Source organism: Podarcis raffonei, chromosome 13 (assembly GCF_027172205.1).
Source record: "Podarcis raffonei isolate rPodRaf1 chromosome 13, rPodRaf1.pri, whole genome shotgun sequence".
In the NCBI taxonomy this organism is placed as follows: domain Eukaryota; kingdom Metazoa; phylum Chordata; class Lepidosauria; order Squamata; family Lacertidae; genus Podarcis; species Podarcis raffonei.
The window spans coordinates 54,280,056-54,302,082 of record NC_070614.1 but is presented as its reverse complement, the minus strand read 5'-3'; the positions used below and the strand labels follow the sequence as shown (position 1 = coordinate 54,302,082).

Genomic DNA, 22,027 nt, shown 5'->3' with positions numbered 1-22,027 from the left:
CATCTAGATCAAGGGAAGTAATAGTGCCACTGTATTCTGCTCTGGTCAGACCTCACCTGGAGTACTGTGTCCAGTTCTGGGCACCACAGTTCAAGAAGGACACTGAGAAACTGGAACGTGTCCAGAGGAGGGCAACCAAAATGGTCAAAGGCCTGGAAACGATGCCTTATGAGGAACGGCTAAGGGAGCTGGGCATGTTTAGCCTGGAGAAGAGGAGGTTAAGGGGTGATATGATAGCCATGTTCAAATATATAAAAGGATGTCATATAGAGGAGGGAGAAAGGTTGTTTTCTGCTGCTCCAGAGAAGCGGACACGGAGCAATGGATCCAAACTACAAGAAAGAAGATGCCACCTAAACATTAGGAAGAACTTCCTGACAGTAAGAGCTGTTTGACAGTGGAATTTGCTGCCAAGGAGTGTGGTGGAGTCTCCTTCTTTGGAGGTCTTTAAGCAGAGGCTTGACAACCATATGTCAGGAGTGCTCTGATGGTGTTTCCTGCTTGGCAGGGGGTTGGACTCGATGGCCCTTGGGGTCTATTCCAACTCTAGGATTCTATGACTAGGCAAATTGTGTTTGGGTTAGGTGAGCTATGGCCTGATCTAGCAGGTTTGTTCTTTTAAGAAGACAGAGGGGAACCTTTTTTGCAGATTCCCCTCTTGGGATAAAAGGAGCCGTCAGGTGCGAGGAGTTTGGAAAAGGCCAGATAGGGAGAGGCTGGGAGCCGGGACACCTGAGCTGCTGCCCTTCCCCCCACCCGTGGGTGCTCTTACACACATACCTTCTTCCCGCAACACCAGGAAGCTCAAAACTGGATCGCGGGCTTCCTTTGCCAAAGCAAACCAGCCGTTGGTTAAACCTGCCCGTCTGGAAATGTCGGTGTTTATATCTCCTTCCCCAAAACCGTGCGCATGAAATCCTTTGGCACTCACCTGGCCAGGAATGGAGTAGCAATGGCAGGTGCATGCACAGGTGTGTGTGTGAGAGAGAGAAAGAAAAGCGAAGAACGTCAGGGCAGGGAGAGGCAGTGTGGTGCAATGGCTAGAGCCTCGGACTAAGACCTGGGTGGGAAGGGTTTGAATGCCCTGAAAGTCACTGGTTTACCTGGGGGGGAGGTCTCTGCCTAGCCAATCTCGCAAGATTGTTGTGAGGTTGAAACGGGGAGCAGAGGACCACGTTGCCCCACCTTGGAGGGGGAAATGTGGGACGTGAGTGTAATAAATAATGTGGAACACGGGACTCTGTTCACAGAATCACAGAGTTGGAGGGGACCCCACGGGGTCATCTAGTCCAACCCCCTTTCAGTGCGGGAATTGAACCGTTGCGAGGAGTTGAACTTGGGAGAGGGCGTGGAAGGCACCCCTGAAGATGCTCTGGGCTCCGTCTCCCAGCGACAACAATGCGATGTCAATATAAACTTTTTATATACAGTGGTGCCTCGCAAGACGAAATTAATTCATTCCGCGAGTTTTTTCTTCTTGCGAGTTTTTTGTCTTGCAAAGCACGGTTTCCCATAGGAATGCATTGAAAATCAATTAATGCGTTCCTATGGAGACCGCTTGCCAGGCTGGCGGTGCGGAGAAGGGCTTTTCTCCCCACCGCAAGCCTTCAGGACAGGTACGGGAACAGAGGGGAAGGTGTGCAGCGCTTCTCCTCTGTTCCCGGGGCTTGCGGTGGGAGGAGGGTTTTTCCTCCCCACCGCCAACATTCAGAACAGCATTCTGAATGTTGGCGGTGGGAAGGAAAACCCTCCTCCCACCGCAAGTCTTCACGACAGCCATCCGAAGGCTGGCGCGGGGAGAAGGTCTCTCCGCCCCACCGCCAGCCTTCGGAGGAGGTCCGAGGACAGTGGGGAAGACGCGCTGCGCTTCCCCGCTGTCCCGGAGATTTCCCTATGGGCTTTCGTCTTGCGAAGGAAGCCCATAGGGAAATTCGTTTTGCAAAGCGCCTCCAAAACGGAAAACACTTTCGTCTAGCGGGTTTTCCGTCTTGCGAGGCATTCGTCTTGCGGGGCACCACTGTAATCTATACAGAACATTGAACAATATGAAATATGCACTCTCTGCAAAACCAAATAAACAGAAATATTCCATTCACCATATAGATGGCGTATGTACTTTTGGTTTCATTTCATATTGAATTGACTAACTCTGCTAACCCAGAAATAGTGCTTCAGGTTAAGAACTTTGCTTCAGGATGAGAACAGAAATCGTGCTCCGGCGGCAGCGGGAGGCCCCTTTAGTGGTGCTTCACAGTTTCAGGTTAAGTACAGACCTCCGGAACGAATTAAGTACTTAACCCGAGGTACCACTGTAATTCAATTGCAGTTTATGAAGCATTTCTGTATCCTTCTGCTGTGCTGAAGAAGAATTCCACAAAACAGTGGGTATATCCAGAATCACTGTTCACTACGTCTGTTTGTGGACCACTTCGGCAGCATTGGACGTTATAAAACAAAGCTTTACGGCTTGTTTTCACCAGATAAGACTCTGACCCATTGCTTCTCTCGGAGAGTTTCATAGCCCACAAAGACTTTCAGAGACCTATAAGACTTATGCTTATTTGGTTCTAGGTTTTCAAGAGAATCCATCAAGAGTGCATATTTTGTGACTTTCAGAGATATAGAATATTTCTGTTTATTTGGTTTTGCAGAGAGTGCATATTTCATATTGTTCAATGTTCTGTATAGAATATATAAAGAGTTTATATTGACATCGCATTGTTGTACTTGTTGCCTTTGGATATTACTGGTATTTGTTTGCAACACAGGGGTTTAATTGTTTGGTGACTCCATCTCCCAGCTGGCAGAGCTTTCCGGAACATCTGGAGGGCGCCTGGTTGGGGGGATAAGCAGAGCTCTGCTGGGCCAGACTTTTTTGGGGGGGTCCTTCTCCTCCTGGCTTCTCCAGGCGTTCCAGCGGGAAGCTAAGGGCAGCAGGAGGCTGGATCAGATGGGCCTGGTCCTGCGTTGACTCTGCAGTACGAACCCCAGTTCCTGGAAACCTCAGGAGCAGAGAAGGTGCCCTCGTGCTTGGATCCTGCTTGAATGACAGGCTGGCCGCTGTGAGGGCAGGATCCAGCAGCCCTCCGTGCCCTCGATCCAGGGATCCACCTCCTCTAGATACATTGAGCATTTCCCTAATGCCCGGACGCCCGTCTCTCCTCCTGCCTGCAGCCCAGCAGTCTGCAGCCTTGATCCTGACCTTCCCTTTCTTTCTCTCCCTTCTGCAGTTCCTCAGCAGGCTGCCTGCCTCTCCCTCCTGGATGTGGCCCGTCGACCCGGGACCCTTCAGCTGACACAGTGACAAAAGTTGCCGTGAGTTTGCTCTGGGGGACGGATCCAGATGTGTGTGTTGGGCTTGGAAAGGCTGAAAGCAGAACTTCGGCCCTGTCCCTCTCCTCCCCTCCACCAGCTGCCTTTTGGGGCAGGCTCTCCCAACCCAGGAACACGGCATTGTGGTCAGGAGTTCGAAACCACAGGCCTCCAGGGGGCTGCGAATAGCCGGCTGGGCTGAGGTTTTGCCCATGAGGACAGAGGGATCGGATGACTGGGGGGCTTTGTCCCAGGCCTCCTGGAGGGTGTGTGTGTGTGTGTGGTTTTTGCTGAAGAGGGGGGTGCGCTGAAGAGATGCTTCTGTGGCAGGGGGCGGACAGGGGAACCGACCGGGACGTGGTGTTTGCAGAGCTTGCGAGAGAGTCGGGGAAGGGACGTGCGCGGCGTGACTGCGGCGAGGGGGGCCCCTGGGTGCCCTTTGCTGACCCCTTCTCTCTCCCTTTCTGTCTGCCTCAGGAGCCTGGAAGTGGAGTAACTGCGTGACCCACAGGAAGGAGACATGGAGAGAGCGGCTGAGGCGCACGTCAACCGCCACGAGGAAGACGAGATGGTCAGTGGGTGGTGGCGCTTCCTGGAAAACGCTCCAGAGCGACGGGGCTGCTAAGAACGGGAGGGTCCTCTAGCCCAGGCATTCCCAACCTTCGGCCCTCCAGATGTTTTGGACTACAGTTCCCATCATCCCTGACCACTGGTCCTGTTAAGCTAAGGGTCATGGGAGTTGTAGTCCCAAAACAGCTGGAGGGCCGCAGGTCAGGGGCGCCTGCTCTAGCCCAACCGCCCTGAAGTGTGGCGACTCTAGACGCTGCTGCTGCTTTATAGTATTTATAAAGGTAAAGGGACCCCTGACCATTAGGTCCAGTCGTGGCCGACTCTGGGGTTGTGGCGCTCATCTCGCTTTATTGGCCGAGGGAGCCGGTGTACAGCTTCCGGGTCATGTGGCCAGCATGACTAAGCCGCTTCTGGCGAACCAGAGCAGCGCACGGAAACGCCGTTTACATTCCTGCCAGAGCAGTACCTATTTATCTACTTGCACTTTGAGGTGCTTTCGAACTGCTAGGTTGGCAGGAGCAGGGACCGATCAACGGGAGCTCACCCCGTCACGGGGATTCGAACCGCCGACCGTCTGATCGGCAAGCCCTAGGCTCTGTGGTTTAGACCACAGCGCCACCTGCGTCCCTTTTATTATTTATATACTGCCCTAACACCTGCAGGTCACAGTTCACAGGATGAAATCATGATACAGAAGCACAACATACATAATCAAATACGAACAGGAGCAACCAAATAGCCCCGCTCTCCAAACACATTTTTAAAAAGGCATTGAATGTCTTTTATATATGTGTGTGTGTGTACACACACACACACCTCTATATATATATTTGTTTTTTGTTTTTTTCAGGTTAAAATTTTATAGTCACGTATCCAACGTACAACCTAAAAACAAGATTCCAGGGAAACTCCCTCCTCCCCTTCGTGGGAGTCAATCATTTCCTCCTGCATCTTTTATAATAATCCAAATCTTTTACCTCTCCTTTGTGTCCAAAATTCACCATTAAACTACAAGTGCTGTTCCAGTCCTTCTAATGATTTTAACCGATTACAAAAATGGCCAGAGCAGGGTGATGGAGCAGAGCCAGTTGGGGGCATGGCCTGGAAAGTGTCCTGAGGGCCACACAGAGGGGTGCTGGGGGCCGCATTCGCTCCCTGGTTGCCCAGGGTCTCCCGTTTCTCCGCGAGAAAACCTTCTCGCTTTTCCTCCCTCCTTTCCCCCTCTGCACAGGAAATCTCCGGCTACAGCCCCTGCTGCTGGAAGCTGGCGCTGGTCTCGCTGGGCACCCTTTGCAGCGGAGGTTTCCTCCTCCTCTTCCTCTACTGGCTGCCGGAACTGAGCGTCAAGTGGACCTGCCGCGCCGTGCCGCTGAGGGACGCCCGAGTCGTGCTGCTGAGGACCGCGGTAGGCGGCCTCGGACTCTGAGAAGGGCCCCTCGCATAGCTGTCAACCATCCCTTATTTGACGGGAAAGTCCCTTATCCCAGCGCTGTGTCCCGCTGCTGTCCCTTCTTGATGATGTCCCTTAAATTTCCCGGGTTTCAAAGGAAGCAGCTCCTCTCCCTCCCTCCCTCCCTGCCGGCCAGGGAGGAGGGAGGCTCCAACTGGGTTGCTTGGCTGCGTTGCTCACCCAATAAGGAGCCTGAGAACGACTGGGGGGTGGAGCTTGCATGCCTTGTGCTGATCAAATCGGCCGCTTTGCCTGGGGACTCGCCTTTGCTCAGCGCTTCCCAGCGGAGAGGTGAGGGTGGTTTTCCTTGCGGAATCCCCTTTGCCGGGTTGCTGCGCTGTGGGAACCACCGCTTGAGGCTTCGTTTGGCTGCTGGCTGGGCTTCCTGCCTTTGGCTCGGAGGGGCTCAGAAGGCGAACATACCTGTGCCCGGAAATCCCTTTATTTTGGCTGCTGGTCCCTTTTTTCGAGGCTGCTGGTCCCTTATTTTCAAATCTGTAAGTTGACAGCTATGGCCCCTCATCTCCCACCCCCGACCCCCATCGTCCTGTCTTGCTGTTTCGCCCAGTGGTGCCCAGGGGTTGCCATGCGTGCAGAGGGGCCCAGGGGTTTTTGGGGTTTTTTGTTTTGGATAACATTTTATTGATTTTCCAAAAATAAGAAAACCGGGGAGGGGGGGAGACAGAGGAAAGAAAATCATAGCCAAATCAAACCATCATTTTCGGTTGACTTCACTCCCCCTCTTGGTTCCATTATAATACAGTCATACCTCGGGTTGAACTTGCTTCAGGTTGAGCGTTTTTGGGTTTCGCCGCTCGCGCATGCGCAGACGGTCAAAATGACGTCACGCGCATGTGCAGAAGCAGCGAATCGCGACCTGCAGACGCGGGTTGCGTTCGCTTCAGGATGCAAACAGGGCTCCGGAATGGATCCCGTTCGTATGCAGTGGTACCACTGTATACTCGTTATTGCACGTCCCTAAAATCTTACATATTTTAAAATCTCCTTCGTCTTATTACAAGTGACTTTTAAAAGTTATACTAATGTAAAGATTTATACCCAAAGCTTCCAGTGTTTTATCTCCTTGCTTCTTCTAACGAGCTGGCGTCTCACCAAAACCATAATACAGTGGTACCTCAGGTTACATACGCTTCAGGTTACATACTCCACTAACCCAGAAATAGGGCTTCAGGTTAAGAACTTTGCTTCAGGATGAGAACAGAAATCGTGCTGCGGCGGCGCGGCGGCAGCAGCAGGAGGCCCCGTTAGCTAAAGTGGTGCTTCAGGTTAAGAACAGTTTCAGGTTAAGTACGGACCTCCGGAACGAATTAAGTACTTAACCCGAGGTTCCACTAGAGCTCTCTTCGGTTGGCAATGTTGCAGATCCATCACAGTATTTCACGCAGTCGATTCTTTCAAGCACTCTGTAAAGAAAACCGTAAGTTCTTGTTGAACCCCAGCAAACAATGTTTTCAGTAGGGGCTGAAACGAGCGCAGCTGAAGGCGTCAATAGGCAGGGAGTTCCAGAGGACAGGTTTCGCCGCAGCACCGAAAAATCTGAGTCTGTAGGAAACGTGGCCGACCGCTCACCCTTCCCGCTGCTTCCCTCCCGCAGGACGAGTTCCGGACCTGGTCCCGGGTCCGGGTGCGCTCTTTCTTCGCTCCCGGATCCAGCCCGCTGGGCTTCCCGCAGGTGCCAGAGAGCAAGAGGCCTCTCTGCCAGGCCGGCCCACTGGAGGACTGGGATTGCGAAGAGGGCAACCTTCTGTCCCAACCCACCTGCGGGGAGCAGGCAGAGGTGAGCTGGGGGTGTTTGGGAGGGGGTGGGGGTCTCTGCTGCAGCCCTCCTCTCTCCCCCCCCCCTCACGGACACCTTTCTCTCTCCCCCCCCCCAGATTCGCTTTTTCGTCCACCAGAATTCACGCTACCTCTGGAGCCCCGAGTCCCAGTCCTTTCAGCGGCTCAGGGCCCTCGACGCTGGGCTGTTGTGCTCCTCCCTGCACACCCTCCACGGGGCTGGCCTCCCTCGCAGCACCCAGGACTACCGGTGAGTAAGGAGAGAGGTGCAAGGGTGGGCTGTGCCCGTGCTGAGCATCTCTGGGCAGGGGGTGGGATGGTTGCGACGGAAGGAGGGCGCCCAAGCAACCATCTCCTTCCCCCTTTCCTTGCCCAAAGTGAAAATCGCTTGCTCATTTCCCTGGCAGACATCACTACACTCACTGAGATCCAGCAACTCCTGAGACTATCGCCCCCTGCGTTTCCCAGGCAGTTCCCTTCTACAGTGGTCCCTTGGTTCTCAAACTTAATCCGTTCCGTAAGTCTGTTCCAAAACCAAAGCGTTCCAAAACCAAAGCGTTCCAAAACCAAGACACGCTTTCCCATAGAAGGTAATGCAAAACGGATTAATCCGTTCCAGACTTATAAAAACAACCCCTGAAACAGCAATTTAACATGAATTTTACTGTCTAACGAGAACATTGAGCCATAAAATGAAAGCAATAAACAATGTACTGCAGTCATACAATCAATCAATCAGTACCTGAATTGGGTTCCACACAATCACAAAAACAAAAAAAGCCACAAAAACGCAAAATAAATAGCAAAAACAGACAGACCTCAGCATAACACTCAAGACGGAAGCATAACGCTCAAAACGGAGCATGTTCAGCTTCTGAAAAAAGTTCGCAAAGCAGAACACTTACTTTCGGGTTTGCAGTGTTTGGGTTCCAAGTTGTTTGAGTGCCAAGGCGTTTGAGAACCAAGGCACCACTGTAAGTTACTCGGAGGGTAAGGGCAGCCTGTGCTCCCCGAGTCTCTCCCAGATCTCAGATGAGCTTCCTGGCCTCTTAGTTCTGATCCTAAACTCCCAGTAGCAGGAACTCCAAGCGTCTGGGCATGTGGCAGATCCTAAAAACCCCAAGGTTGGCAATTGCACACGCACACTCCGGTGGTCAAATTAGGAAACTCTTCAAAATAACCGGAGTAGAGGAAAAGCAGGCAGGTCAGATCAGAACACAAAACACACCAGAGCTCAGTGGTTCCAAAACTGGACCAGTCCTTGCCTGTACACAACACCAGAGTTGTGGTTTACTCACAAGGAAGCAGCGAGGCTGATCAGCTCCGTAGAAAGTCCGGTCTAGGTCCCTGCTGGTGGGACAACCCTGCAAGGGGAACTCAGCTCAGAGCGGCGAATAACAAATTTAAAACAATTAATGCAACAAAAAACAGCATAAAACACAGTATAAAACGTGAATAACAATAAATTCAGAATTCAAAAATCAATTTTTTTGGGGGGGGGAATCCATCCAATAAACATTAGATGATCACCAGGGCTAGCTGGCTAAATTAGTCCTACTTGGGCCAGCGAGGAGACCAGGGGAGAATTAGCTGTGGGATCCCAGAGCGGGGGATCTTCATAAAAAGGGGAGGAAGAGGAATAAAAGATCAGGCTAAGTTCAAATTGAAAGCCAGGCGGAATAGCTCTGTCTTACAGGCCCTGCGGAAGGAAGTTAAATCCTGCAGGGCCCTGGTCTCCTGGGACAGAGCAGTCCACCAGGTCGGAGCCACCACTGAGAAGGCCCTGCCCCTGGTGGAGGATAGTCTGACTTCCTTAGGGCCCGGGACCTGATTATTCATGGACCTTAAGGTCCTCTGTGGGGCAGACCAGGAGAGGCGGTCCCGTAAATACGAGGGCCCTAAGCCTCTCTCCTGGAAGAGACCCCTGGCTCTTTCTGACCAGCAAGATCCGGAGTCCAGGTGCTCAGGTCCAGAACGTCTCTCAGGTGTGGGCAGCTCAACGACCCTTCTTTTATTTTTTGTATTGCATTTGAAGAGGCTGGGAAGGAAGGAAAGCGACTGGCAGGCTCAGAGGAATGGTGGGGAGTGTGGAGATCAGGGCGTCCTCTTTCTGCAATGCTTCTGAGATATTTAACTGGGGCAGGGGGGCAATGGGGGAAAGATAATTCACCCCCTCTGCTGCCCCCCTGATTCTGAGTACATGCATTTCCCCCTCAATCCAAATTCTGTTTTTAGGAGGCTTTTCTACGGAGCCAACCAAATTGACGTTCAAGTGCCTTCCCTCCCCAAACTCCTCATCAAGGAGGTAAGTGTGCAGCCTTTGCAGTCTTTGTATGTGTGCTTGTGTGCGTATCGGTCGCCCGAGACATTTGCAGGGAAACCAAAATGCTTGTTTACAAAGCTATTGTGCCACCAACCTTACTGTATGCTTGTGAAACATGGGCCACTTATCAACGCCATCTCCAACTCCTCGGAAGATTCCATCAACAGTGTCTCCTAAAAGTTTTACACATCACCTGGGAAGACAGGCGAACTAATGCCAGTGTACTGGAAGAAGCAAAGATCACCTCTTCAACATCACCTTCGTTGGACTGGTCATGTTGTTCGGATGCCTGATGATCGTCTTCCAAAGCAACTATTCCAAACTTAGAAATTGGAAGCATAATGCTGGCTGTCAACAAAAGAGTGCTCCAGTTGGAGAACAGCCTTTCCCAAAGGTGTCATGGGCTTTGAAGACACTCGAACTCAGGACGCAAAGGAGAAACGTGCTAAGAGAAAGGCATGCTTGGCAAATCCACACCGTGATCAACTCCCACCCGGAAACCAATGTCCCCACTGTGGAAGGATGTGTGGATCCAGAATTGGCCTCCACAGTCACTTACGGACCCACTGTTAAGACCGTGTTTATGGAAGACAATCTTACTCGGCTACAAGTGATCGCCAAAGAATCGGTCGGCCCTGTCGGAGGCTGTGGTGTGTTTTCAAATGCCAGTCGCTGGAAACCGCAGGAGGGGAGAGCGCCGCTCTTGTGTTCAAATCCTGCTTTGTGGGCATCCCATAATGGGCACCTGGTTGGCCAGATTTAGGTTTGATGAGGCCCTAAGCTACTGAAGGTAATGGGGCCTTTTATATGTCCAGCTGTCCTTTGTCAACAACAAATTGTCGCTGCTTTTTGTGTTGAATATATGCTACATGGTAATTTGTGGACCTAACAGGTATCTAAAGCCCCCCAAAGGTCATTTAGGCCAACCCGCCAAAATCCAGGAGTCCCTGGCAGGCTGGCCATCCAGCCTCTGCTTAAAGACCTCCAACGAGGGAGAACGCGCCACCTTCCGAGGGGGTCTGTCCGATGGCTCTATCCACCAGAAAGTCCTGACCTTGCTGGGGGCTTTTCCTCCACCTCCTCCTCTTCCTCCCCTCCACAGGTGTTGAACCCTTTCTACATTTTCCAAGCCTTCAGCATGGTGCTGTGGTCCCTGGATAACTACTACCTGTACGCCTCTGCCATCCTCTTCATGTCTCTGGTCTCCATCTGCTCCTCCCTCTACACCATCCGGAAGGTACCACCCACCGGGGTCACGGTTGGCGGAGGGTGGGTGGGGGTGGCTGGGAGGGAGGGCGAAAGGGGAGAGGACGAGATAGCGGGTGGTGGCTTTGAAAGAGGAATAGAGGCCACGATAGCCACCAGCCCAGGTGGCTTTGAAAAGAGAGCGGGACAAATTCACAGAGGAGGAGAGGGCCATCGATGGCTGCTAGCTGCAGTGGCTATGCTCTGCAGCAATGCTTCTGGGTCTCCGTCGCTGGAAGGAGAGGACAGTGTCGCTCTTGCGCCCGGATCCTGCTTGCCGGTTCCCCGCAGGCAGCTTCCAGTGCCTGAACAGCTGGACCAGGTGAGCCCTTGGCCCTGCAGGACCTTCTTACGAGAAGAGCACGAAATTGTCACGAGGTCGTAAGCAGAGTCCCACAGGTCTCCTTCTGCACGGGTGGTGCTGTGGGTTAAACCACAGAGCCTAGGACTTGCTGATCAGAAGGTCGGCGGTTCGAATCCCTGCGATGGGGTGAGCTCCCATTGCTCGGTCCCTGCTCCTGCCCACCTAGCAGTCGAAAGCACGTCAAAGTGCAAGTAGATAAATAGGTACCACTCCGGCGGGAAGGTAAACGGCGTTTCCGTGCGCTGCTCTGGTTCGCCAGAAGCGGCTTAGTCCTGCTGGCCACGTGACCCGGAAGCTGTACGCCGGCTCCCTCGGCCAATAAAGCGAGATGAGCACCGCAACCCCAGAGTCGGCCACGACTGGACCTAAAGGTCAGGGGCCCCTTTACCTTTACCTTTTAGGGCTTCTTCTGAGACAGGCGTAGGGCAGGCCCCCATCCCAACCCACCCTGCACCCCCAAAAAGAGGGCACAGATTTGTGCGGAAAGGTGCTGTTTTGCAGGTGGGAGCTGCACGTTTAGGAATAATTGCTGTAATTGCCATAAAACGCACATCTTGTCCCCCGCCCCCCCAGTTGCTGGAAACCACTGCTCTTGCGTTCGAATCCTGCTTGCGGGTTTCCCTTTGGGAGGACAGGATGCTGGGCTGGACTTACCTGTGTGCTCACCCCGTCTCTCTCCTTCTCCCCCGCAGCAATACGTCCTGCTGCACGACATGGTTGCTGCGCACAACATCATCCGCGTGACGGTGTATCGGGGGCCGTATGGTGAGTGAGCGTCGTGGAAGGAGGGAGGGAGGTCCTGGGGCTCAAGTTCCCTTGGCAGGTGTGGAGGGGCTTCGGGATGCCCCCGCAGCTACAAGAAAAACTGTTCAGAGCTAGAAAGTTTGGGGGAACCAGCGTGGTTGAATCACACGTGGATCATATACACCCGACCATAGTTGATTCTCTCCACTTCCAGCATTGCTTGGGGCCGTGTGGGCTGGGTTTCCCCAGACACTCTGGGCGGCTTCCAACAAAGATTAAAAATACATTAAAGAAGGGGAGACCTGCACAAAGCACTCCGAGATCTGGGGTTGAAGGGTGGTACACAAATTTAATTAGGAATAATAATAATCACATGTGTTTTGTTCTGATCTGACCTGCCTGCCTGCTTTTCCTCTACTCCGGTTATTTTGAATAAAGTTTCCTTAAAAAGCCCTATGCGGCCCAGGACCCTCGTACCTACAGGACCGCCTCTCCTGGTATGTCCCACGAAGGACCTTACGGTCTTCAAACAAAAACATCCTGGAGATCCCAGGCCACAGGGAGGTTAGGCTGGCCTCAACCAGAGCTAGGGCTTTTTCAGCCATGGTCCCGATCTGGTGGAACGCTCTGTCCCAAGAGACTAGGGCCCTGCGGGACTTGACATCTTTCCGCAGGGCCTGCAAGATGGAGCTTTTCCACCAGGCCTTTGGCCAGGGCACAGCCTGACCCCTTCCTTTGGCAATCCTCACAGAACTCTAGCCCAATGGTTGCCATTAATTTGATTTGAATTGATTTTAGAATGAACTGATTTTAGAATGTATTTCAATTAATTGATTGTGATTTTATGTAAACTGCGTTACTTTTACTGTTAGCCGCTCTGAGCTCGGCTTCGGCTGGGGAGGGCGGGATATAAATAAAATGTTATTATTTATTATTGTGGGGTTTTCCAAAGAGGCGCCTGGTTGGCCCCTGTGAGAACAGGATGGCTAGAGGGGCCCCCTTTGGCCTGACCCACCAGGCCCTTCTTACGGTCTTCTGCAGCGATGGCTCTCCTTCCTCTCCGCAGAGACAGAGGAGATCTTTTCCACGCAGCTGGTTCCGGGGGACGTCCTGCTGGTGCCTCCCGAGGGCCTGACCGTCCCGTGCGATGCGGTGCTGATGAGCGGCACTGCCATCGCCAACGAGAGCATGCTCACAGGTAGGTAAGGCTGCCTGTGCTGGTCCCGGGTGGGGTGGGGGGTTACCGTGCGGTGTGCTCTGAGTCCGGTCCTAGGTCGAGGGTATGGAGGCTGTCCGTCAAGGGTCAAGCAGGGTCCAAGGCAAGGAGCCGGGCGTGGTCAGAAACTCTGGAATAGCAGGACAGGGTGCCGGCAGGAACAGGTTACTCCCGCAACCTGGGACTGGGCTGACTGGCCTTTATCTCCTCTGGGGCCTAGGGCGGTCCTGGCCCACAGGTGACTCGCCTCTCCTGGCCTGGAGGCGAGCACTCCTCCTGTGAGAACTTAGTTCCCTCCGCCTCTCTGCCCTGAGCCTCTGCAGCTCAGGAGAGGCTGGAGGGTTACTGGACCCAGAGGCAGCCTCACCTTCCCCTGACAGGGCTGGGAGAGGAGCACCTGCAGGCAATGGGTCCTCAATCACCTCCAGAGCCAGAGCGGATTCAGCTGGTGTCTGCTCCTGAGGATCCGGCACAGGTGAGGACCCTTCAGATTCAAGCCCCTGCCCCAGCTCAGCCGGCCCTGGAGGCGGGGACTCCTGTGCAGGCTGGTATTCCTCAGGTTCAGCCTCCGAGTCCGAATCCCAGGCCATCACACTGCCTCTGGTATGGGTGGAGGGGGAACTGCCTCTCCTTAGGCGCTGATCTCCTGCCACCCTCTCATTCTGGAGGGATAGAAGGGAGTCCTTCACCCAGCACAGAGAGTTAAACCAGACTCCCTGCCCCAGGAGGCCGCCAAGCTGGGTGGCTTTATAAAATCCCAGAATTGTAGAGTTGGAGGGGACCCCAAGGGTCATCCAGTCCAACCCCCTGCAATGCAGGAATCTCAGCTAAAGCCATCCGACCTCTTGCTGTAGCGTTCCCAAAGCAAGGAAGGATTGGACTCTGATTAATAAAATACCCTCGAGGCTTGACCAGCAAGACTCTTCATATTCTGCAAATAATCTTTTAAAACTATTGGATTGATTGAGGGTTTTTATTTTTATTCCGTACTTTGTGTTTTTTATATTGTAGTTTTACGTTCTGAACTGCCCTGAGATCTACGAGTATAGGGCTATGTACAAAGTTAATTAATGATAATAATAATAATATTTTGATGCTATACGACACTGAAATGTTTAAATGCTTCTGTGATGGTCCTTGAGGCTTCCTGCCACCTTCGCCGTCCTTTCCTGCCACACCAGGGGTGTCTGACACCCCCCCCCCGAGAACCGCCGGCTTAAACAAAGAGCTCTCTGAGCCCTATACAAATAAAACAGCAGGTGAAAACACACCTGCAGGCGACTAGCCACAATGGCTCTGCCCTCCACAGCCTGAAGCACCAAATGTTCCCAAATCCCAGTTTCAGGATGTGGCGTTCCCAAAGCAAAGGAAGGATTAGACTTTGATTAATCAAATACACACGAGGCTTGACCAGCAAGGCTCTGGGAGGGGTGCGTATAATAATAATTCCTCTCCACCCCTCGGCCCAGGTCGTTTTATTCACAAAAGAACTTTTTACACAGTGTACGTAAGAACCAATCAGATTTCCTCTGAGCATTTCAAAACCCCCACGTGGGACAAAGTCAGATCAGAAGAAATTATTTTAACTACAAAGAAACTATTTCCTACTTGAGCATGCATATGTTGTTGTTGTTTAGTCATTTAGTCGTGTCCGACTCTTCGTGACCCCCTGGACCAGAGCACGCCAGGCCCTCCTGTCTTCTACTGCCTCCCGCAGTTTGGTCAAACTCATGCTGGTAGCTTCGAGAACTCTGTCCAACCATCTCTTCCTCCATCGTCCCCTTCTCCTTGTGCCCTCCATCTTTCCCAACCTCAGGGTCTTTTCCAGGGAGTCTTCTCTTCTTATGAAGTGGCCAAAGTCTTGGAGCCTCAGCTTCAGGATCTGTCCTTCCAGTGAGCACTCAGGGCTGATTTCCTTCAGAATGGAGAGGTTGGATCTTCTTGCAGTCCATGGGACTCTCAAGAGTCTCCTCCAGCACCAGAATTCAAAAGCATCAATTCTTTGGTGATCAGCCTTCTTTATGGTCCAGCTCTCACTTCCATACATCACGACTGGGAAAACCATACCTTTAACTATACGGACCTTTGTTGGCAAGGTGATGTCTCTGCTTTTTAAGATGCTGTCTAGGTTGGTCATTGCTTTTCTCCCAAGAAGCAGGCGTCTTTTAATTTCGTGACTGCTGTCACCATCTGCAGTGATCATGGAGCCCCAGAAAGTAAAATCTCTCACTGCCTCCATTTCTTCCCCTTCTATTTCCCAGGAGGTGATGGGCCCAGTGGCCATGATCTTCATTTTTTTGATGTTGAGCTTCAGACCATATTTTGCGCTCTCCTCTTTCACCCTCATTAAAAGGTTCTTTAATTCCTCCTCACTTTCTGCCATCAAGGTTGTGTCATCTGCATATCTGAGGTTGTTGATATTTCTTCCGGCGATCTTAATTCCCGCTTGGGATTCATCCAGCCCAGCCTTTCGCATGACGAATTCTGCATATAAGTTAAATAAGCAGGGAGACAGCCTTTCCCAATTTTGAACCAATCAGTTGTTCCATATCCAGTTCTAACTGTAGCTTCTTGTCCCACATAGAGATTCCTCAGGAGACAGATGTATATCTCACTGTATACAAGTGACAATAAAGTATTTCAATTTCCATTTATTTCACTTTCTCCTGCCCCCAGGCGAGAGCGTCCCTGTGACCAAGACAGCCCTGCCAGACCCATCGCAAGGGGCCAGCGGAATTCTGCAGGACCTCGCCTATGACCCCGAGGAGCACAAACGGCACACCCTCTTCTGCGGCACCTCCGTCATCCAGACGCGGTACTACTCCGGGGAGGCCGTTCGGGCGCTGGTCATCCGGACAGGTAAGCGCACCTTGGCGGCGGGCTCCTGTTCCTGACTCAGGACGTCGAAAGGAAGGAGGGTGTGTTTGTGCGTCTGTTGCTTTTTTGGAGCCCTCACTCTCGTCTCTCCGCCAGGTTTCTCCACCTCCAAAGGGCAGCTGGTCTGCTCTATCCTCTTCCCCAAACCGGCAGATTTCCGCCTCTATCGAGATGCCTACCGGTTCCTCCTCTGCCTGGTCGGCGTTGCCGGGATCGGGATGCTGTACTCGGTGATCCACAGTGTGCAGCAGGAGGTGAGTCTCCTCCCGAGGAGGCTGGGTTGCAATACTGTTTCTTCCCTTGACCGGGACACTAGACTTCTGTTGTTGCAGCCTAGAATAGCGTTCGCTTTTTTTGCTGCTGCAATACACTGTGGGCTCATGTTCAGCTTGTGCTCCACTAAAACCTCTAGATCAGCGGTTCTCAACCTGAGGGTCCGCAGGTGTGGTTGGACTACAACTCCCATCATCGCTGAGCTCTGGCCTTGCTAGCTAGGGGTGTTGGCTGTTTGCAGTATGGTAACGCTGCAGAGAGCTTGCTGGGGAGACCATGCATTAAAAAGAAAGGACTCAAAAATAACTTAAACAAGGTTTTAATAAGAAAAACAAAAACTCCATTTACACTAAATACATTAACAACCAAACCAGACCCAACCACCAACCCATCCCCCAGGGTAATGGGAGAGCTAGGTGCTGCTCCTTATATACTACACCCAAATGCTGACACACCTTAATCAATACAACTCAGCAGCACCTGCTACGTTTCACAGCTGTAAAGCTGGGTCTCGTTATTTTGCTCTGGCCCCTTAAAGACATACACATCGGGTGGAACAATGAGGAACCTTTACATTTAAAGAAACCATTCAACAAGGGGTAGTGGGAGTTGTAGTTCAACAACATCTGGGGACCCACAGGTTGAGAAAGGCTGCTCTGGATCCTTTTCCACGTGTACTATAAGAATAATAATTTATTATTTATACCCCACTCATCTGGCTGGGTTTTCCCAGCCACTCTGGGCAGCTCCCAACTGAATATAAAAAAAAAACCGATCAAACATCAAACATTCAAAATTTCCCTAAGCATGGCTGCCTTCAGGTGTCTTCTAAAAGTCAGATAGTTCTTTATTTCCTTGACAGGAGGGCGTTCCACAGGGCGGGTGCCACTACCGAGAAGGCCCTCTGCCTGGTTCCCTGTAGCTTTGCTTCTCGCAATGAGGGAACCGCCAGAAGGCCCTCAGAGCAGGATCTCTGTGTCTGGGCTGAGCGATGGGGGTGGAGACGCTCCTTCAGGTATACTGGGCTGAGGCCGTTTAGGGCTTTAAAGGTCAACACCAACACTTTGAATTGTGCTCGGAAACGTACTGGGAGCCAATGTAGGTCTTTCAGGACCGGTGTTATGTGGTCTCTGGGGCCGCTCCCAGTCACCAGTCTGGCTGCCGCATTCTGGATTAGTTGTAGTTTCCGGGTCACCTTCAAAGGTAGCCCCACGTAGAGCGCATTGCAATAGTCCAAGCGGGAGATAACCAGAGCATGCCCCACTCTGGTGAGACAGTCTGCGGGCAGGAAGGGTCTCATCCTGCGTACCAGATGGAGCTGCCCTGGACACAGAACTGACCTGCGCCTCCATGGACAGCGGTGAGTCCAAAATGACTCCCAGGCTGCACACCTGGTCCTTCAGGGGCACAGTTGCCCCATTCAGGACCAGGGAGTCCCCCATACCTGCCTGCCCCCCAAAACTGCTAGTAATCCAGATGTCCCCCACCCTGTATTTGTGCATCCGGTTCTCCCTGCCTAAGTGCAGAACCTGACCTTCGTCCCTCCAGGCTAAGCAAACCCATTCCTCTCTTTCTCCCTCCTGACCAGGAGCTGGTCGGTCGCATCATCCTCAAATCCCTGGACATCTTGACCATCACGGTGCCCCCCGCGTTGCCGGCGGCCATGACGGCCGGCCTGGTGTACGCACAGCAGCGCCTGCGTGGGCAGCGCATCTTCTCCATCAGCCCCCAGCGCATCAACATCTGCGGGCAACTCAACCTGATGTGCTTCGACAAGGTACCAGACCCCCCAATCCTCGGAGGAAGGGAGAGAGGTGGGGAGATCATCTCCTCTTCCGGCCTCATCCTGGGAGCATTCACGGCAACTGCTGCTTCGTCTCTTGCAGACGGGAACCTTGACCGAGGACGGGCTCGACTTCTGGGGTTTCGTGCAAGCCCAAGATGGTTGGTGAGTGAGCAGGAAGAAGCGCCTTCAGCTGGGCTCTGCCTGCACGGTCAGAGGCAGCGATGTTTGTGAATCCCAGTTCCTGCGAACCACAGCAGAGGAGAGAGAGGGCTCTTGCCCTCAGGTCCCGCTCGAAGGTCTGACCGTGTAATGCCTGTCATTTCGTCATTGTTTTAATAATAATAATAAAATACTAATTTTATTTATACCCTGGCCTTCCCAGTTCAAAAACCGGGCTTAGGGCGGCTAATAACAAATTTAAAACACTTTAGAACAATTATAAAAGCAGCATAAAATACAGTATAAAAAGATGAATAACAATAAAATTCAAAAATCAGAAATCAATTAGATAGTTGCCAGGGCTAGCTGGCTGAATTGGTTCTACTTGGGCCAGCAAGGAGGCCAGGGGAGAATTAGCTGTGGGGTCTCAGAGCGGGTAATCTTCATAAAAGGGGAGAGGGAGGGAAGAGAAGGGAAATAAAAGATCAGGCTGGATTCAAATTAAAGGCCAGACAGAATAGCTGTGTCTTACAGGCCCGACGGAAGGAGGTTAAATCCTGAAGGGCCCTGGTCTCATGGAACAGAGCATTCCACCAGGTCGGAGCCATCACTCATTCATTACCATAAGGCATGGATAGGCAAACTAAGGCCCGGGGGCCAAATCCGGCCCAATCGCCTTCTCAATCCAGCCCACTGATCGTCCAGGAATCAGTGTGCTTTTACATGAGTAGAATGTGTCCTTTTACTTAAAATGCATCTCTGGGTTATTTGTGGGGCCTGCCTGGTGTTTTTACATGAGTAGAATGTGTGCTATTATTTAAAATACACCTCTGGGTTATTTGTGGGGCATAGGAATCTGTTCATTTCCCCCCCTTCAAAATATAGTCTGGCCCCCCACAAGGTCTGAGGGACAGTGGACCGGCCCCATGCTGAAAAAGTTTGCTGACCCCTGCAGCCTAAGGTCCCAGGGCAGGTTGCAACATCAAAACGCAACATTAAAAACAACCTTAAGACAACATGCAATCATACAAAATTATTATTATTATTATTATTATTATTATTATTATTATTATTATTATTAATTCAATCTCCATACTGCCCTTCGTCCGAGGATCAATATAAAAACACAAACTGCGTAATGTAGTAACAGACAAAAACAACGCTCTCTCTGGTTTATTAGGCCGTAGATTGTTTAGTTAGCCAAAGGCCTGGGAGAAGAGGGTTTGCTTTTGCCTGGCACCTAAAGATATGGGCAGAGGTGCCCCTCAGGTTTGCCTCCTGTTCAGCTGCAAACCATCCCAGGATCAAGTGTGGTATATAAATTAAGTAAGTAATCATGATAATAGTCCTCCAGAAGCTGTGCAGTGAAGGGGCCAGGCGGGCCTCTTTTTGGGAGGGAGTTCTGCAGTTTGGGGGGCTGCCGCAGAGAAGGCCATGGGCCCAAGCCTTTGAGCGCTTACCCAGAGAATCTCCTCTGCCGTTTGAGGCGTTCCCAAAGCAAAGGAAGGACTGAACTCTGATTAATAAGAATACACACAGAGGCTTGAACCAGCAAGACTCTAGGAAGGGTGCGTATAATAATCTGTCCTCTATCCCCTGGCCCAGGTCGTTTTATTCACAAAAGAACTTTTTACAGAGTGTTCATAAGAACCAATCAGATTTCTTCTGAGCATTTCAACAAACCCCACGTGGGGACAAAGTTAAACTACCAAAACTAATTAAGCGTGCATATTTCTGGGGTTAACAAAACAGAACTACAAAGGAGTGCATTTCGCAACCCCTGAGGTCATAAACAAGCATTATACATGATAAGAAGGATGGCCAGGAATACAGCGATCATTATCACCTTCAGGTGAGATCTGTTTCCTGGCCCCAAGATTAACACCCTAAGATTAACATATCAGAAAAGCTACATCAAAGAAACTGCCCCCTGTCTTTGATGACCCAGGATGGGTGCCTGCAGAAATTGACTTGCCAAGCAAGAGAAATGGGCAGTAGAGGAAATGGCCAGAGATCAGAGGCTTGTGGGATTTGATCAGAAATTATTGTCAGTGTATCAAACCCAGTCAACACAATGCATTCACCGTGGACACAATGGCTTGATGCATATTTTATAATTCCTCATAGTAATCCCACCTGACCCCACACGCCGGATATTTGCACTCCTACAGCCGTCCTCAGCGCTTGGCTCCCTAGAGAGATTCTCACAGCCCCGTCTTCTTCCCCTTTTAGCTTCCTCCCAGCAGGGCAGGACGTCCGGGGACCCAGCTTGTCCGGCTCGCCCTTCCTTGCCACCATGGCCGCCTGCCATTCTCTCACCACCATTGGGGGACGTCTTTCGGGGGACCCTCTCGACCTCAAGATGTTCGAGGCCACCGGCTGGGTAAGGCGCTTTGGGGAGGGGAGATGGCGGGGGTGTGATAGGAATTTTGAGGTCTTAGATATATGGTAATGTTTGTAACCACACGTACATAGATCAGCAGAGGAAGACCAACCTGGAACCATTTTGATTCCTAAGCTGACCAAAATGTTTTCTCTGCAAGGTCAAAGTGGGAAACCTCCCCATTGTCTCTTTCCTCACAAACCCTGTCTTAAGGGCACATTTAAGATATGAATAAGGTGTGAGCCTGTGACCTGGCCCAGGAACTAAGTATTTATCATTACAAAAGACTGGCCAGGTTCCCCAGGCAATCCAATCAAGTAACCTGCCAGACAGGAGAAAAACAACATTCAAATTTCTGTTTTAGACCGCCTTTTCTGTGATGTAGGTGTGATGTATCTGAGGGGTGGTCTTAAGTTACATCCCTTCTGTGATGTATGTATGATGTTTCTAGGGTGGTCTTGATCTACAGGGTGGCAATTTCAGAAGTCTTTATAAGGCCTTGCGCGCCATTTTTCTGGGTCCTCCTCTTTTCCCGCGTGTGAGGGGAGCACCCTGTTGCAACAGATAAATAAAGATCAGGCTTACTAGCTGCTTTGCTTCTCAATATTCTCTGGTTGGCCTCTGTTATTTTCTCCTACCAATAGGGAACCTATGCAAGGACTCTATATGGGCTCTTGGATACCCCATTAGGGAAAAGGGCAATTTTTGTTTACAACAGGGGTACGTCTGTGTGTGTGTTTTGATCGGTGCCAGCTCCTCGCGAGACCGGAGGCCATCGCTGAGTCCCCTCATGGCGCCGCCACGGCGCCTCGCCTCAGAGAAGGGACCCTTGCACCCCCCCTTCGCTGCCTGAAGCCCCCCTTCTTCTTCCCAGGTCCTGGAAGAACCAACCCAAGAAGAGACAGCCCTGCACGACCAGATCCAGCCCACGGTCGTGCGGCCCCCTGACCAGACGCCTCCTGCCACCTCGGAGGGGACCCCTGAGGACGAGGTGAGTAGGGGGCTTTGGGAGCGCTCCCCTTGCCCGCTCGGCTGCTTCAATTGGACGAGCTGGCGTTGCGCCAGAAGCCACACAACACCCGTTCCGCGTCTGAAAGAACCGGGTCTTTTAGTGCAGCAGCACGTACCATATTTTTCGCTCTATAGGACACACCGGATCATAGGATGCACCAGACCATAGGAGGGGGAGAACAGGGGAAAAAAAATCTCCCCCTCTGTTCTCAGCGCCCCTTCAGCGAAGCGCTAGGAGCCCCTTCCATTTCTCCTCCCGCTTGACTGAAGGGGCGCTGCACAGAAAGGGAAAACTCTGCAGAGCCTCTCCAGCGAAGCGAAGCCAGGAGAGAAAGCGGGATCTGTGTGCACCAACCCCTCTCGCTCTCCAGGCTTCAGGCGGCTATCCGCAAGCCTTCGGAGCGCAGCGAGAACTCCTGCTGCGCTCCGAAGGCTTGCGGATTGCTGCCTGAAGCCCCCGGAGCGCAGCGGGAGTTCCCTGCACTCCGGGGGCTTCAGGCGGCTTCAGCGAAAGCAA

General features: G+C 51.9%; 1 protein-coding gene across 2 annotated transcripts in view; it reads left to right on the top strand.

Annotated features, from left to right (window-relative positions):
* Nucleotides 1–22,027, top strand: part of LOC128400761 (polyamine-transporting ATPase 13A3-like) — a 54,740-nt gene that overhangs the window by 11,242 nt on the left and 21,471 nt on the right. The window contains exons 1-16 of one of the 2 annotated variants that reach the window (XM_053363224.1): nucleotides 784–959; nucleotides 3,231–3,315; nucleotides 3,790–3,883; nucleotides 5,114–5,287; nucleotides 6,948–7,130; nucleotides 7,228–7,379; nucleotides 9,365–9,434; nucleotides 10,555–10,689; nucleotides 11,754–11,826; nucleotides 12,872–13,003; nucleotides 15,698–15,880; nucleotides 15,995–16,152; nucleotides 17,760–17,948; nucleotides 18,058–18,119; nucleotides 20,349–20,499; nucleotides 21,374–21,490. In XM_053363224.1, coding sequence (XP_053219199.1) covers nucleotides 3,833–3,883; nucleotides 5,114–5,287; nucleotides 6,948–7,130; nucleotides 7,228–7,379; nucleotides 9,365–9,434; nucleotides 10,555–10,689; nucleotides 11,754–11,826; nucleotides 12,872–13,003; nucleotides 15,698–15,880; nucleotides 15,995–16,152; nucleotides 17,760–17,948; nucleotides 18,058–18,119; nucleotides 20,349–20,499; nucleotides 21,374–21,490 — 1,830 coding nt within the window. In that variant the 5' untranslated portion in view covers nucleotides 784–959; nucleotides 3,231–3,315; nucleotides 3,790–3,832. Of the gene's footprint in view, nucleotides 1–783; nucleotides 960–3,230; nucleotides 3,316–3,789; nucleotides 3,884–5,113; nucleotides 5,288–6,947; nucleotides 7,131–7,227; nucleotides 7,380–9,364; nucleotides 9,435–10,554; nucleotides 10,690–11,753; nucleotides 11,827–12,871; nucleotides 13,004–15,697; nucleotides 15,881–15,994; nucleotides 16,153–17,759; nucleotides 17,949–18,057; nucleotides 18,120–20,348; nucleotides 20,500–21,373; nucleotides 21,491–22,027 lie in introns of those variants that run through there. The other variant, XM_053363223.1, reaches the window with a different exon arrangement.